At 40.5% G+C, this 17534-nt stretch overlaps 1 protein-coding gene across 2 annotated transcripts in view; it reads left to right on the top strand.

Moving 5' to 3' along the window:
• The window catches only part of EOGT (EGF domain specific O-linked N-acetylglucosamine transferase), a 16210-nt gene extending 297 nt beyond the window's left edge, over positions 1-15913 (top strand). Inside the window, exons 2-17 of one of the 2 annotated variants that reach the window (XM_027640334.1) lie at positions 479-525; positions 1386-1610; positions 1972-2072; positions 2635-2743; positions 2835-2929; positions 4018-4122; positions 5252-5358; positions 6672-6775; positions 9288-9380; positions 10090-10161; positions 10664-10750; positions 11856-11924; positions 12972-13033; positions 14110-14229; positions 15166-15268; positions 15653-15913. In XM_027640334.1, coding sequence (XP_027496135.1) covers positions 1401-1610; positions 1972-2072; positions 2635-2743; positions 2835-2929; positions 4018-4122; positions 5252-5358; positions 6672-6775; positions 9288-9380; positions 10090-10161; positions 10664-10750; positions 11856-11924; positions 12972-13033; positions 14110-14229; positions 15166-15268; positions 15653-15799 — 1584 coding nt within the window. In that variant the 5' untranslated portion in view covers positions 479-525; positions 1386-1400 and the 3' untranslated portion in view covers positions 15800-15913. Of the gene's footprint in view, positions 1-478; positions 526-1262; positions 1287-1385; positions 1611-1971; positions 2073-2634; positions 2744-2834; positions 2930-4017; positions 4123-5251; positions 5359-6671; positions 6776-9287; positions 9381-10089; positions 10162-10663; positions 10751-11855; positions 11925-12971; positions 13034-14109; positions 14230-15165; positions 15269-15652 lie in introns of those variants that run through there. The other variant, XM_027640335.1, reaches the window with a different exon arrangement.
• The last annotated feature ends 1621 nt before the right edge of the window (positions 15914-17534 follow it).

Below are 17534 nucleotides of genomic sequence, written 5' to 3'. Positions count from 1 at the left end.
GGGACGGGACGGGGCGGGGGTGCCGCTCGGGGCTCGCTGTGGACACGGCACCGGGTCCAGCAGGGGCATGACCAGCGTGGGTCAGACCCGGGTCCAGCCGGGCCGGAGACTGGGTCCAGTTCTAGGTCCAGTTCTGGGTCCACCATGGCACCAGCACGGCCCGGCACTGGGTGCTGGGCGCCTTCCCGAAGTGACAGACCCTCAGCCGGCATCCAGGGGCCACTCAGTCCTGGGGCACCGCAGGGTACTGATGGCTTTGAGCTGTGATGGGCACGGTGTGATCCTCCCGAGACCCCCCTCCCGCCCCACAGGGCAAGGGAAATAGTTTCTTGCAGCCACCCGACGGGTCAGCAGCGTTCCCAGGCTGTGGAAAGCTGCTCTCGTTACTGGAAATGTGTTTCAAGAAGCAGGACAATGTCCCAAGGAAAACTCCTTTTACAGGACATACCTCACTCCACTTTTCCTCCTCCTGCATTAGGTTTCTGCACTTGGGAAATCTGAAACGGTTCTCCTCAAACCAAACAGGTAAAACTACTTGTATCATAGGAATTTTGCTAAAGGCTTCGGTTGAAAGCAAGCATGCAAATTTTAGCAAATTATAATGCCAGAAAAGGTGTGGTTTAGATACAGGCCACGCATTTTTTACCCCAGGAAGTTTAATGGTTCAGAGCAGGGGTGTTTGATGAGAAGGTTGTATTACCAGAAAGGTATGCAGTCAGCTTTAGAGTATACAGATATGTGTGGGCCTGTAGTTAAAGTATGTGTGTATAAAGATATATATATATACTCTTTATATATATGATTATATATATAACTTTTATATGTAAAGTACATAACTCAGCAGTCAAGTTTCTTTAACATGATGTTAAGCACTAAAACCAGGCATCCTGTAATAGAACCTATCTGTGACCTTTTATTTGTGACTGTGTAGTTTTCCTTCAGCTAATGATTAGTTCAAAGTGGAGAAAATATTTTTATACTTATTTTAAAACTAAAAATCCTTCTTTTCTCACCCTTCCCCCCAGTAGTTCTACATTTTTCTCCCTTCAGACTGGATATTACATGCTCTATACTTAGTTTCCATGCTGAACTCTCAGGATCCCTTGGGAATTAGCTAAAGTAAACACACCCCTTTTAGTTTGACTGGGAGTTGGTGGTGTGTAATAACCCTCGATGACTAATGATTCAAAGATAATCCTGAGGTTGTACAGTCTGGTCTCTCAGTGAAAGTTTGCTCTTTACAGGAAAAAGAAACCACTCCAGAAATGCAAGTACAAATTCTCTGAGTATGTGACTTTGACTGAAATTTGTCTTTTATGCTTGAAATGCTGCAGATAAGTTAAACATTTTTTTTTTTTGGTCTTTTTGTTTTTTAATAAATACAGAACTCACGGGTTGCCATGTTTATGTTGCTTGTGTTTGCATTGCTACTGCAAGAAATTCTGGCTAATTCCCAAGCTGAAAATCCTACTGAATTCACAAACATTCCAGAGGAGCCATTGTATAGCTACAAAGCTATCAACTTGCCAGATGAGCATATTCCATACTTTCTGCACAATAACCAGCATATTGCTGACATCTGTAAGCGGGATGCTCTTTGCCCATATAAAGTAAGTTTACTTTTGTTTGTTTGTTTGTTTAAATGTTATATTGAGGTGGTTTGTTCTTGGAGTCATAGCAGTTAAAGATGGTGATTAATTGATCTCCTTACCAGTTAGTCAGGAAAAGGGTTTGGCCTAGAACAGACACATTATAGACAAGAATAAAGTTTCTGTGGATGTGTGTCCTCTTTGGAGCCTCTGTTGTGGGTGAAGAATCTGGATGTTCTTTCTGAAATTGTTTGAAAACAAACCAGACCAAAAGCCTTTTATGCAAGATTTATGAGCAAGGGGTCATTTAAAATCTAACAACTAACTTAAGTCATTTCCTATTTTGCTGTTGCAAAACTAATTCAGTTATTCTTTGTTACAGAAACACTTGAAGAAACTAAAATCCTGCTGGGGTTATGAGAAATCTTGCAGATCAGATAACAGGTTCAATTACCCAGTATGTGATTATGTTGAAACTGGATGGTAAGTTTAATTTTAAAAATATACTGTCCATTATGGTAAAAAAAAAGTGTAGTGCTCACTTTGTTATTAACTGTGAAGTCAACGTTATTGTGATATTTACAATTTAAAGGATGATTCTTTGTAGAGACTTGTGTGTATGTATAATGTGTGTATTTATACATAACATGCCTTTCAACATGATTTTAAAAATTTAATTTTTTAATGAAGAAAATACTGTTGGAAATGCTTCCTGCTAGAATGTTTTCGTTATTCTGATTTAGCCTTGATTTCAGATTCCTAAAATAACTGTGTATTTCCTTTCTTAGCTTTAAAAACAGAGGGGAAAAAAAGGTTAAAAAAAATTTTATACCCTTTTACGGGAGAATAGCTTTAAATTGTCATTGATGTTTTCATTTACATGGAGCTGATAAGTGCTTCCTGTTTTGCATCTTAAATGCCAATAAAGTAACTGGCTGGTCCTTTTCTTCCACTTTCAGTGAAAAAAAAATGTTATCTGTTAAAAGTTATTACTAGAAATAAGCAATAGACCTTGATTTTTTTTCCTCTGTCCTTCACACTTCAGGGCAAGTGACATTGAGACAGCCCAGCAGATATTCTGGAAACAAGCTGATTTTGGTTATGTTCGAGAGAGGCTCAATGAAATGAAGACCCACTGTAAGCCTGCAGCAACAGTAGGTGTTTCTGGTAGATGTGATACTTTGCACTTGTTTTTAGACATAATTTTTGTTATTGACAGAATTCTGCTTGTTCTTTTCTTAACAGGGGGATTCATCTCTGACCTGTTCCCAGTACCTTCAACACTGCAGAGCAACAAACCTGTACATTGATTTAAGGACTGTGAAGAGAAACCATGACAGGTGTCTGGCTTGCTTGTGTTATAGTGAGAACAGGGTGGCAGGGAAAAGGATTTGAGACTTTGCTTAACAAAGCTGGTGTGCTTCTTGCCATGGGCTTTTCTGCTGGTCAGAGACTTGATGATGAAGTCTTGTTGAGGGTTACACCTCTTCACTGCTGTCTGCTGCTGCTGTCAGCAGTACAGGTTGTTTAGAAACCTAAGTGGTCAGTTTTATGGAGTAATGGTGGGTGATTGAAATACTCCCTTATGATAGAAGAGAGGAAGACTTTTCTGTGTCTTCGGTCATGTCCTTTCTTGATTAGATGATATGCAAAACAGAAAGTTTCCATCTGAGCCACCAAGACCTTTCCTGTGCTGGGTACCTTTATACCAGATCTAGGAACTGCATTTTTAGATACAGTGTGACTGAAGAGAGATCTGAGCCTGGATCTTCCATATCCCAATTTAAAACGGTACACGTTGGAAAACTGGGTAAAAATCATACTGCTGATGCTGGCATCACCTCCTGTCTTATTTCTGAAGTCAGTGTCTTGGGGCACATGACTGCAAAGGAGGTGTTTCATGACTGACAATACCCCTCAGAATGGGTTTTGTCTCTTCTCAACCTGTCCTGAAAGCTAATTTAGACAGTGCTTATAGTTGGCAATTTGTTTTCATGAAATTTGTTCTTGCACCTCACTCTTCATATGTTGTATAAAATCTTTGCATAGCTAACTGGGTTGTGAAATCTGAGGTGAATTTCAGTGGTTAAAAACAAACAAAAACTCCAACTAATGGTGCTGCTGTGAGTAATCATGTAGCAAAATCTAATTAAGTTACTCATTCAGGTATGTGAAAATGATTCCTAATAACAGTCTGGGTGGATTAGTGCTGTTTTCTATGTTTTCTAGAACTTTAAGGACACCACTGTCTTTATTTGGGAATTGTGGGAAATCCTTTATTTAAGAAAACACTCAGGTTTTAAATATGTGTGAAGTGCCTTGCAGAACTGACACTAACTAGCACTGCCTTGAGTATGTAACTGAGATTGCAGGGCACTGGTTAGCCCTGTTGTAGCAAAGCTGATCGACTTTTCCTAATTTGCATTAGATTCAAAGAAGACTTTTTCCAGAAGGGAGAGATTGGAGGTCATTGCACCCTCGACGTTAAAGCATTTTTGGCTGAAGGTCAGCGCAAGAGCCCTCTGCAGTCCTGGTAAGAATCTCTTGTCAAGGATTCTGCTTCCAAGTTCACTCACTAATTATTTTTGGTTTTTTGGCATTGGCATTAGCAGCTGTGTGTAGGGGATTTCATACTGAGGAAAGAGTTGCTCCTTTTAGGGTCAGTTTGAGAGTTCATACTAGATACCTCTGGTAATTGCATCTGTGCAGAACCTCTGAACTATGCTGTGGGTAATTGTGTCCTGCCTAATTTACTGCAGCAAAAGATCTGAAAATGTCTTGTAATTGGGAGTTCTAACTTTCAAGTGTTTTCTGGGCAAGATGCTGGCTCTCAGCCTAACCTGCCCGTAGGAGGAGATAATTGTTTTGTTGTGAAATGCCTTGGAATTGGCGCCTGTGTGTTAGTTCACACAGTCCGTGGTGATGATGGGGCCAATGCAGTGCCTGAGCTGGATGTGTTCACACAGTGTTCCCAGGGAGCCTGTGCTTGGAATGTGAGATGGGCAACACGCTGAGGCTGAGTAGGAAGTGCAGAGTATCACAGTTTGCATGTTAGCACTTCAAAGCTGCATTGCCAGTTAATTGAGGAGAGATGAAGGAATTGGAGCCATTAAGGTCCACGTTATAATTCATTTCGTGCTTTTCTCATGTTTGGATTTTTTTTCCCCCCATCATTTTGGCTTGATGGCTAATTTCAGTTGAGAACAGAGGAGGAAAGGACTTTTCTTCTCTACCTGCTATTGTCATTGCAACTGCTCATCCTTGTTTAGATCCAGGAATAATAAATATTACATCTACATTCATTATTCTGACCAAAGCATGGAGATTTTGCTTGAGTGTCTTTGTCAATGCAGATCAAGTTGGATGGACCCACAGACCCAGGCTCTAAGGCTCTTTGTTACATCTCTGCTGCCTTGATTTGTAGATCAAAGATGCTGTTCACTCTTGAGATCAAAGGCAGTGTTTAACCTCCAGAAGCTCATAAACTGAGGAACCCTCCATTATAATTTCAAATCATTTTAATTGTCAGACTCTATCAGTTTTCAGCAGTCCTGTTAAATCAAATGGACTGGATGGACAGTTACTAAACCTTAGGCGTATGAACTACATTTGTATAAGTGTGTTAATGTCAAACCATGTTCTGTGTGATTGAATCTTTCTAGGTTTGCAGAACTCCAGACATTTACTGCATTAGACTTCAGGCCTCTAGAAGATGAAAAGTGTGACATTGTTATTGAAAAGCCAACGTACTTCATGAAGTTAGATGCAGGTAATCGGTATCTTTAGTTTATTTTTTTTATCCTGCAGTACTGCAGTATAAAAAAACCCATATTCAACTTGCCCATCTACATTATGCCTTTGTGATTGTTAAGTTCACTTGTAATATATTTTTATTTTTTGAAAAATGATGTGATTTTTCCTTCCTTTTTTTCCCCTTCTAGTTCCAGTGATGAACTCAAAAACTTAAATTTGAAAATCTTACTTTTTCCCACAGATGATTTAAAAAAAATCAAAATAATTTCCTGCTGCCTTGCACAGTGGTTTTCTTGACTGTGATTTGAGAGTGTTTGTCTTTGTGCCAGAGTCTGTTCTCTACAGAGTCTTTGGCTTTCTTTCTTTATGACAGGTTTCATACTGTGAAACACAACCTGTGGGTGTCTGTGTCTTGTAGTATGTACTCAGTAACAGGATTCTGAGTGTGTTGGATGATATGGAAGAGAGGTGGTATTTCAGGAGGGGCAGCACTCAGGCACCTCTGGGAATCAGCCAGTGGTATCTGACATTTTTTGAGCTTCACCAGGCTTTTTGTTGGTACAGCACAGTTTGCAGACAGCTGTTAGTGGCACAGGGTGCTCAGGATGTGTTCAGACAAAGCAGCTGCAGTGGTGAGCTGTGGTTTGAACAGGATGGTTGTGTGCTGTGTTCTGTCCCTGTGACACATGGCAACTGTAACCTGAATTCATCCTCCTCTCGTGCCAGTGTCTTCCCTTTTAAGCAAAGCTGTTGTAAGGAACTGGACTGTGTTGCCTCCTTTGTTTCATGGTAGTTTTTTATGCACCCTGGTCTTAAGCTTAAGAAACCAAGAATGAACAAGAATGCTCTGAGAGAGAACCTGAGGAATTAATTGGGCTTTGGCTTGTGTGCAAGTACAAGTTCTGTCTTGCAGCTCTGCAGACAGAGCTTCCTTAGCCCCACTAAAGCAGAACCAAGATCAGTGCCCAGGGCCAGCTTTCATGTTTCCTGTGTGTCAGACTGGTTTGTGTTAAAGCAGGAGTTCCTTTCATATACTTCAGAAAGCAGCTGCAGACTGTAATGAGAAATAGCACATGAAACTTATCTGTTTCTTATGCTTTCTTTTGGCCAATCTACTAACTACTTTGTAAAAACATGTTTTACTTCAGATTTTTTACCATGATTCCTTCCCTTTAAAAGTTTGCTTTTTTTAGGGTATATTAGAAGCATTCAGTCAGAACTAGGGGAAAACTAACATAAAAATACAGGATACTGCTAAGGAAAAATGCATGAACCAATAAAGGTGGAAGGAGTGATGCTGTGCTTTGCTAACAATTCTGTCTTTCTCAGGTGTCAACATGTACCATCACTTCTGTGATTTCGTCAATCTTTACATTACCCAGCATATCAATAATTCCTTCAGTACTGATGTCAACATAGTCATGTGGGACACTGTGAGTCTGCTGTGCTTTTGACATATTTGTAATGAGTTGTATTTCTGCTTTGTAGAGACTCTGAAGGCTTTAGTAGCCAATCCCTGGCTTTCCTGTGGGCTTAACCATGTGGAACTGATAAATTTTTAGACCCTTTTAATACAGGTGCACGAACAAGAGCTGGGGAACAGATTTTCCCTGATAAACCATGTGCTGTTGGAACACTACTCTGTAGCTCAGCTTTTGCTAGTGTGTAGTTATGGCTTTTTTTGGTGTGACCTCAAAAATAATATGATCACTTTTTCTAATTTGTAGCATTTGAACATTTCATGCTGTTTTCTGTAGGCTTTTTTTCTCTCAGAATATTGAAATAGAATTACTCAACTGTTTCTTTTATATTTAAAAAGAGTGCAGTCTTGCATTTCTCTAAATCAGTAATGTGCAGCCTGTAATAAAGAAAACAACTAGATTAAATCCTTGTGTATGTATCAAAACAGGGTCTAATACTTAATTTCTTTAAGTAGCCTTCTTGCAGTTACTTCTCTCCATCACCTCTCAGAATACCTTGATGACATATAAAACAAGTTTTTGAGTGGGGCTGTTTCTGTTGTACTGCTGAGTTGAAACCATGACTGCATTTAAGAGTAATATTAATTTTACTGCCCAGTATTTAGGTGGTGTAGGAGACTGTTAGACTAAATAATGAACAACTGAGGAATTTGTAATATGCCAGATAATGTGTATAATCAGGTCCAGAAATAACACAGTTCTTCAGTATGGTATTGTCACATGTCTGTTTTGTGTTCGTGGAGTGCTGTGTTTTCTTTCTGAGTATTTACTGCTAGGACAACTAAAGTTCAGTAGAGAACTGCTTGCTATTTAATGAGAAACCTCTTTGACTAGGAGAGACCCTTTTTTTTTGTTCTATTACATTTTTAAAGATAAAATGCCATCTGCTAGATAAGTGAGCTCTCTGGATGTTATACAGGGACCTGTTAATCCAGATTTTATGACTTTTCAAGAAGATCAGATGTCAGACAGCATTGTAAATTACTTTGAAAAGCAACTCTTTGTCTTATATCTCATTGTTGAATCGAATAACTCGTTCAAATGTCCCATTCAAAGTACTGTCACAGTACTGTCATTTTAAATGAACTTTACCTGCTCAGGCTGCTCGAGTTCATTGCTGTGTACAGCCAGGTGATGGCACCAGTCAACTGTCTGTGCTGATCAAAAGGTGGACTTGAGCTTATTATTCATTCTCTTTTTTTAATTTTTTAGCTTGATGCAATTAGATTTGGCCATGCTTCCTAGCTACTGTTCTTATTAAACAGTAGTGCCCTTAGATGTAGGTTAAACAAAGCAGAAAATGAGGGGGGATTGGTTTGGAGACCATCTCTGCAAATGCAGGGAAGAAATGTTTATAAAGCAGTTTTAAGGAGAGCAGAGAGGGTTAGAAAGTGGTACTTTCATCAGTTCTCTACTTTTAGCCCAGAAAAGCAGTTCTTGTAATACAGATGACCAGAAAGTAGTTTGGACTGTAAAATCCATTAAAACCTAATGGCAGAGGAAGGGGAAGGAAAGTGCCTTGTCAGCTGAAGGAAATCTGGTGCCCTTTAGATTTTTACATCTCAGTAGATATCTGTTCTTTTCTGTGATCATTTGTAGTCTGATTTTCAAATTTCTCGTTGAGAATATTCCCACATAACTTTCCCAGCAGCCTGAACCAGCCCTAGAGTTGAAAGGAAGCTTTAAGTGAGGAATCTGCACCAGGGCTACTGAGGGCACATTTAATTGTGTTCAAAGAGCAAGAGGTGGTGACTCAGCCCTGGGATGTGCAGGAAATGTGACAGATTGAAAGGCAAGAGCCCCTGGGGACAGGCTGATGTTGTAGGGAGTAGATGGCTCTTTAAAGGTTCCACAGAGTGTTGCTGCAAAGGGAAAGGGTTTTTACTGCTCGGTATAGAAACTTCTGAGCTGTTTCTCCCATCAAATCACATCGTTGCCTTCGGTTTGTGGTACATGTGCAATATGCAAGGGACAATTCCAAAAGAGAGGCAAAGACAAAACAAGCTTGTTGTGACTTTTTACCTCAAACCTTACTGCTGCACTTGAATTCTCAGGTGGTTTTTAGTTTCAGGAATTGAGGTTTGCACCCTCTACCATCCCTGTGTTTCTTTTACTTCAAATTTAACTTGTCTTCTGTTGTCTCTGGGAAAGTAGTTGGTACTTCTCTCTCCTGACTCAGAAATTTTAATCTGCTACTGAAGTACTCATCTAGATTGCTAATTTATAGAAGTTTTTATTAAAAATTAACTACCTGACAGGTAATTTGAGTTATCTGTCACTGTAAAGAGAGAGTTTGGTGTTGTGTAATGTTTGTGTTCTGTGCTAGGCTGTTTTGGGTACCGTGGTGGTGTTGCACATATTAATTGTGTATTAAAACTCGTATACAGAGCTTAAATCATGAAGAGAGGTTCTAATATGCATTTATGTAATCATTATGCCCTTGTGTTTTTTGCTTTCCTCCCAGAGCTCATATGGCTACGGTGACCTGTTCAGTGAGACATGGAAGGCATTTACTGACTACGAAATAATTCACTTGAAAACCTTTGATTCTAAAAGGGTATGGAATTTTATATATTGTTTGAATACATAGTCACTAGGGAGAAAATATGACAACTTCTCAAGCTGCTTGTGGTTATGGGTGTTTCAGATTAAAGCATTAATACCTCCCATGCATGTTTAATTTGTGTAATATGAGTATTCTACCTTAGAAATGAGAGTCAGAGCTGTAACCTAATTCTGTGGTGTGTCTCTCCTTTATGTAGATGGACCTTAGTTTTGTGTCCTGAGAGGTGGTATTCATATATGGGGTTTCCTTCTGCAGGGACCCATTACTGAAGTTAAGGGTTCTGTCTTTCTAAGTCTTCTGATTCCTCTTGAGATGTTTCTTTTCCCCTGTAACTTCAGGCATACCTACTGCTTATCATTTAAAAAATTTTACACTACAAAATGTAACCATTCATTCACAGCTCATTTTAGTATCTTAAATCCAGTCTTAAACTCATTAACTGTCTTACTTCTATTTAGTTCATGTTTGTTCTGTTTCAGGGTGTTTTTTTTCACCTCTCCCCACACTTGCATCCATAGGGTCCCAAGTGAGAGCTCTTTTGGGATCAGGATTGTCTTTATTCTGTTCATTTGCACAGTCAAGGAAGTGGGGTTGCTCTTGATGGGAGCAGTAATTGCTGTCTCATTAGAAGCAGGGATCCCAGTGAAGGAGGCAGTGGAAGGTGGCAGTGGGGTGTAACTCCCTGTGATCTCCTTTGCAGGTGTGCTTTAAAGAAGCGGTGTTCTCGTTGCTGCCTCGGATGCGATACGGCTTGTTCTACAACACTCCACTGGTGAGTCCCATTTAGCCATCCACTGCTAACTGGAGGTGTGTGTGACAGTGTGAAATCTGAGCTGATGAATCCCTCCAATATCCAGCTGAGTTATCATGGAAGGTCCAACTCCAAATGGAATGATCTCCCCTGAAGATTAGGATGTTGAAGTTCTTCAGCTGGTTGTGTGCAGTCCCCTCTGTCACAGCTCAGGAGATGCATATTGTTCTTCTTTAATGGGTGGGCACTCTGAACTTACTGGTATTTTTGCAGAGCACAAGACCTTGAACACAGTCAGACTTTCCCAATGGTATCAACTCATGCATTCAGGCTCTAACACTAGAGAGAGTTATATTTCTTTCTAAATGAAGGTGCCACTTGTGTTGCAGTGAATAGTGACATGTTTAGTGCAGTGCATGATACTGGGCTTTTGTTCCACAAGAATGGCAAAAAAACTGATCACAAAGCACAGTTTTCTGAGCAAAATAACTCTGTATGTTAACAATTGCTTTTTTAATTTCAGATCTCTGGCTGTCACGGTACAGGGCTGTTCAGAGCGTTTTCTCAGCATGTGTTACACAGGTTAAATATTACACAAGAAGGACCCAAGGTATGATAACTGAATAATGGCAATTGTAATATGGAGCTCATGGCTCTTAACAGAGAAACAGCATTAGGAAATAGGAACCAGTGGGGAATGAGGGTGTGTTGTGCACTTTTTGCCTTTTTCTGTGATGCCTGGGATTTTTTTGCCCGGTAAGTCAACCTGTTCTGTAAAGGCCTTCAGCAAACATTTGTATATATTTGTGAAAACTGCCCTTTTGTCTTTTTTTCCATAGGACAGACTTTAGAACATTCTAAGGGTCTCATCCCTGTATCCATTCTCTCTGCCAAAGGCCTTGGTGTCCTTCCTGGTTAAGTAATACGTGCGTTACATGTTCTGAGGAGGTGCTGCCCTTGGGTCCAGCAGAAGGGATCCCTTGGAGCAGTGCCCTTTATCAACCCTCATAGGTACTGCTGAGCTCGGATCAGACGAGGAAACGATGGAATCTGGTCCTTCCATCCTTGCCCAGCACCATCTGTGTGGCCCTGGGCAGGGAACTGTTGTACCCACGGGTGGTTTTTGCACGTGGCATTGATGGGCACAGCAGTTCAAGGCTGGCTGAAGGATTTTCCAGAGGGTAGCCTGTGTATTGAGGCTGAGGGGCACCATTCAGAGCTCTGCACAGGCATTTAGTTATGCTTCTCCTGCTGACACTAATGGGAGTCATGCAGTTAAATCTCTTTATTTCACTTGGAACACTTACCCCTGTGAGTCCAATTAATTAAAAGAGGCAAAAGGAGGAACTGTTAGAGAAGTAAAATATTTTTTTCCCAAGGATCTTGTGCACAAGCCATCCTGAAAGCTGCTTTCCTGCTTTCAAAAACTGCCATATAATGTGTAATACAAAGGCTCTTTTGTACTGAATAAAATAAACCTTTCAGAAAATATTTCATTCTTGGTTAATAATCAGACTTTCACAAAGTTTTTGACACTTTGAATCTGTTGGGAAATGGGATGTGAATTTTAAGATGGTTACATCATCTGTTTATTACATGTGGAAGGAACATATTTGGTTGCTCAAATATTTGCCAAAAGTAAATATGGAAGTGTCTGGGATTGTTTTTGTGAGGTCTGCCTCTCAGCTAACACACTGCTCCTTCTTTCTTCTCAGGATGGGAAAATTCGAGTCACGATACTTGCACGCAGTACAGATTACAGGAAAATATTAAACCAGAATGAGGTGTGGTCCTTTTTATTTTTATTTTTAAAAACAGATTTATTAGAAGTTAAGTTTTGCTCGTTGGATTTTTTTTTTTTTTTTTTTTTTGGGTAGAGCCAAGACATCTATTTGCTGACAAATCTTGGACAAATATGTCCAATGCTTATATTAATTTCTTCTAATATGTCTTGTAGCCAGTCTCCATTTCTGTGCACCAGACACTGGACCTTGCTGCCCTTTCTAAATATTGAATGGGAGACTACAAATGTAATACTAGAAGTATTTCCTCTCAGCAAACAGACACTGCAGAGCTTCTAATAAAATTAAATTACTTCGCTTTCAGATTATTTCTTTTATTTACAGCATCCCCAGTGCTGAAGTCTAACAAAACCCTTTGTAATGTCTGCAGATTGAAATGCATAAGCCATTGTACTTGAGTATGTGCACTCAAAACTTAATGAATTCTCATATTGATTCATGTTTTCAAATCATGCAAGTTACAGGACTTACAGTGTAGCTTCTTTTGTGGTTGAATGGTCATATTTAATATTTTCATACCTGGTTTCATTCCTGCTGTTTAGTGCCTGACAAAAATGAATTGGGATTATCATCCCCACCTTATTTAGGGAGAAACTGAGGTTTGTGTGATGCAGTAGCTCAGTGACAGAACAGACAGAACAAAGGATTTGTGCTTTATCTGCTGGGCTGTCCTCAGTTCATGACTCACTGCTGCATGTAGTGTGAGTTCTGGTCAAGTGCACATGACAAAGGGAGAAGTTAGTTTTATTTTTACCATACTTCTGTAAAAGAAAATGCTTGGCTCTTTCTCCCTCTACTGCTGGCTGTGGATTGGAGGCTCTCCAAAAGCCCTTTAGTTCTGAAGCCCAGGTCTAACCTGTTTTCACTCCTCATGTCAGTAAGAGTCTGACCTAGTAATGGATTTTTGAAAATCCTTCTGATTACCAATTCCCTGGTGGGGAGGAGAAGTGTCTGAAGTGTTCAGGAGTGCAGGGGAGCAATTAATCGAAGGAGAACACCAAATCATTGTCTTTTTATTCTCCTCCTCAGCTCGTGAATGCTTTGAAAACAGTATCAACATTGGAGGTCAAAGTGGTGGACTACAAATACAAGTACGTAAGTTGGTGGATGAATCTGGTGTGTGCTGCCTGTGGCTGGGGAAGCTGTTTGCAGGCAGGGCTGTGTCTGTCCCCCTGTCCAACCTGTGCAAAATCCAAGGACTGGGAAGGAAGAGTGTTACTGAGGGAGTGGTGGGTGAGCTAGTCAAGCCCTCCCATCCTATGATACTCTGCTTAGGATTGAATCTCTAGAGCAGTAGGTTCAGATTAAAGCTATTACACAAGGAACAATTTTTGAAATCAGTTTTCTTTCTGTTTCATCCCTTCTCCCCAAACCAGCTGTGTTTCCATCACCCTTTTACGTTTGCTAATGCTCTGCAGAAACTGTGGGTCAGCGGGGATTTCTCTTGTACGATGCCAGAGTCTTATTTTATGTGACCCTTAGCTTAGTAAGGAATAATAACTCTCCTTATTTAATGCTCTGGTGGCCCCTGGAGACACCACTTGAGGTCAGTTTGGGGTGCCAGGTGTAGCAGACACTGTGCCAGTAAGAAATGGATTGAAGGAAAGTTTCCCAAATAGTGCATGCCTGTGCCAAATGGCAGCAGCTCCATGGGCTCACTGGTGCTTCCATGGATCATGCAGGAAGAGTGGGAAACTGAAACAATAGTGAGAGATCAGTGTTCTGACCAAAACAGAGACAATGTGAGGAAGTTTATTTGTGTACTTCAACATCACATTGAATACAGTTCAGAAACAGTTTTAAGTCTTTAATGTTGGATTTTCAGGTGTTTTTTTTTTTTCTGGTTTGGTTTTCTGTTTTTAAGGAAGTGATGCAATTTATTTTAAAGGCAAGTAAAAAGAAAACCCCAAACTTACAAAAACTTTAACTTGAAAGAAAATGTTTTTGAAAGAGATCCTTGTGAAGTTTTGAAACCTGCCTGCATTTCTTTGAGTTCCATGCTGAGTTATTGCTGGCTGCAGCATTTGTGATTCTTAGTATTCTTCCTTGAAAATCAGTTCTCTCTTTCAATATTCCCTTAAGCTAATTTTGTGCTTTCTCCATGTGTGGGATCCTTACTGCTGTGGGTAGACCTGCCATGTGACCAGTTGTGTTGTGCTGTCTGCAGGGAACTTGAATTTTCGGAGCAATTGAGAATTACCCACAACTCTGATATATTCATTGGGATGCACGGAGCTGGACTGACCCATTTGCTCTTTCTACCAGACTGGGCTGTTGTTTTTGAGCTGTAAGTCTGTCTGGTTTTCCCCTCTGTTGTACACAACTGCTCATGTCTGTTCCTATGTGTTAATGAAACCTCTCCCTTGCTAGTATTTGACCATGAATCCTTGCGTCGTTGTTTGCACTTCATTTTTGGCAGCCTCTTCTTCTGGGGATTGAAAGAGAGGAAGCCTTCATTATAAAATATAGTGTAATTATATCATACAGGTTTAGTCTGTGATTTCCTAATATACCATGGCAGAAATAAAATGCAGAAATTTCTTGGGGGAAATGGCAAACAATGGGAAAACTTCACTGCTCAGATCCTGCAGGTGTGTCTGAGATCTAAGGGTGTTTTGGTGACCCAGGTGAATTGATTACATCAGATGCATGTCCAAGGGTGCTAGAGATCCCCTGAAGGTTTTTTTATCCTTTTTGTGCTCAGGACATGAGCACCAGTGTGCTGGCCAAGGTCAGCCCTGTGTCATTCTGTTTTGCTGAGATTCCTCTTGTACCTTCCTTTTAAACGTATTTTGTCACGAAGTACGGGTATTATTAGCAGACACTCCAGTTCTACAGAACTGAACAAAAATGGAGAATACTTGTCAGAAGAGCACTGAATTCTCCATCCTGGGAAGTTTTGCTGTGGGAAGGCTGCAGAGCTGGTGTTTGGCAGCCTAGTCTTGGCTTGAGAGTATTTTGTCCAGTCTCCAGGTAAAGTTCAGAAACCCAGAGGTTTTTTTCACATGTCCAAGAGCTGCTGCAGCTGGACAGGGACATGTCTGACATGCAGATGTTCCTCAAACTGCCTCCTAGGCAGTTGTTTTCAGTTGAGCAGAATTTGTCTACGGTTTTGGTGCCTTAGAACTGAACAACAGATATTGCAACTCGCAGAGTTTTTTCCTGTTTCATCCTTCAGCTCAATCTGTGTAGGTAAAACACGTTTTTTTATGCCTGTACTTAGATACAATTGTGAAGATGAGCGTTGTTACCTGGATTTGGCAAGGCTGAGAGGGATTCATTACATCACTTGGAGGAAAAGGAATAAAGTATTCCCTCAGGATCGGGTAATGATGGTCACTGCTGGGAGGGTGAAGTGCTCTAACTGAAGCATTTTGGGGTTATCTTCCTTTACCTATCTGTGTTCTGGTTTTTGAAATACGATTTTTATTCTTTAGACCAAATTAACTCCCCTGATGTGATAACAAAATTATTTCATGTTAATGGCTGAGGGAAGAAGAGAAATTAAATTAATTTGCCATTAATCCAAACCATCCATAGCACGGCTGTTCTGCAGTTACTTTGCTGATTCTTTTGCCTCAGAGCAGATCAGTGGATCAGAAAGAATAAATTGAAATGGCATATTTTCAATTTTTTTTTTTTGCTTTTTTGAATAAAGATGCATTGATTTTTTTTTTTTCTGTCTAAAATTCCTTATCTCGTTTTTCTAGGGACACCACCCAACACTGGGAGAACATCCAAAATTTACAAACTACTCCTTTGATGTGGAAGAATTTATGTACTTGGTGCTTCTGGCTGCAAATCATGTTTCACAGCATTCCAAGTGGCCGTTTAGGGTAAAACATGATGAATTCTAAATTAGATTTCTGACTGAAATACTGTTTTTAAATAATCACGGAATGGCCTGGGTTGGAAGGGACCTTAAAGATCATCCAGTTCCAACCCCCTCCCATGGGCAGGGACACCTTCCACTAGACCAAGTTGCTCAGAGCCCCATCCAACCTGGCCTTGAACACTTCCAGGGATGGGGCAGCCACAGCTTCTCTGGGTAACCTGTGCCAGGGCCTCACCACCCTCACAGGGAAGAATTTTTTCCTTGTATTTAATCTAAACCTGCTCTCTTTCATTTCAAAGCCATTCCCCCTTGTCCTGTCACTCCACACCCTTGTCCAAAGTCCCTCTCCAGCTTTTTTGTAGCCCCTTTAGGCACTGGAAGGAGCTCTAAGGTCTCCCCAGAGCTTTTTCTTCTCTGGGCTGGATGCCCCCAGCTCTCCCAGCCTGTCTCCAGAGCAGGGGGGCTCCAGCCCTCAGATCATCTGCGTGTTCCTCCTCTGGACTCGCTCCAGCAGGTCACTGATCTCCTTCTGGACATCAAGTCATTGACCACAACTGAGCACAGCCACACAGCCAGCTCCTTATCCATCCTCATAATGCTCCATAAAAATACTGTAACAACAGGAAGCAAAGTGCTGTTGTGAAATGTGTAAACTTCTACGAGGGAAATAACCCATCTTTAATTTGTCAGACCACTCCTTAGCATCATACCTCTGTTTTTCAGGACTCTCTTGGTTTTTGCACTGTATCTTTGCATTCCATATTCTGAAATACTCATCTTTATACAAAGATATGTCCATCCATTTCATGTAAGGTTTTCTGGGGTAGATACAGTGTCAAGAGACTCTGGCAACTCCCTATTTTAAGTTTAGAAACATTTTCACGTTAGAGAGCACAGTCTTTTGTTTTTACATTTAAATATAAGCTTTGATTCCTCTCACTTTAGTTTTAAGTGCTCAAATATAACAGGTCAGTAGGTTCAGTCAGACTTCTGTCTCAGAGCAGGGCAGTCTTTTCCTAAGTGAATACTTAAAGCTTCAGGTAAACTGAGTGTTTCCTACTTTTTCACATAAACCAGCATGTTGCATTGGAAAACTTGAGCAAATTGGAATAAAACTTGAGTCTTTTTGAGGATGATAAAGGGAATGGACTTCTATTTTTTTATGACAAATGGTAAGATGTGTACAGTGTCTTTCAGCTGCAGCTGAAAGGAAAGGAATTCATGAGGAACCTTGGAGTCATTAAAAGCCTAATTGTTAATATTCTTGTTTCCTCAAAATGTTGAAGATTCAATTTAGAAAACTTCTTAAAACCTTCCCAAAGCCAGTAGCACAGTTCACTGTTTCCAGTGAAGGAAATACTAAGCCAAAGCTGAGTTCTTTATGAAATTCCCCCCCCCGACCAGGGCTGACATGTTTGTGCTGATGGGAAAAAAAAAGCGAGTAGTCGTGTTCTCTTAAGTGGGGCCAGAAGGATGTGTGAAAGAATCAAGTCCAGTGAGATAAAAAACAGAGTTCTATGTTAAATTATAGATTTTTTTGGGGAATGTGTTCCCATGCTAGACTTGCAGTTCAGCCATGCAGTGCCGGTGGCACGAGGCAGAGCACACATTTGTATGGAAAAGCAGGAGAGTTCCAGTGAATGTAAACATTTCACTGGTCTAATTGTAGATGTTATTGACTTCCCTTCTCCAGCAGTTGTAGGCAATTCCACAGAGTGTAGGTGCATTTACTGACCTGGCTGTACTGGGAGGGATGG

Source organism: Corapipo altera, unplaced genomic scaffold, assembly GCF_003945725.1.
Source record: "Corapipo altera isolate COAL_440 unplaced genomic scaffold, ASM394572v1 55, whole genome shotgun sequence".
In the NCBI taxonomy this organism is placed as follows: domain Eukaryota; kingdom Metazoa; phylum Chordata; class Aves; order Passeriformes; family Pipridae; genus Corapipo; species Corapipo altera.
This window is presented reverse-complemented; position numbering and strand designations above follow the sequence as displayed.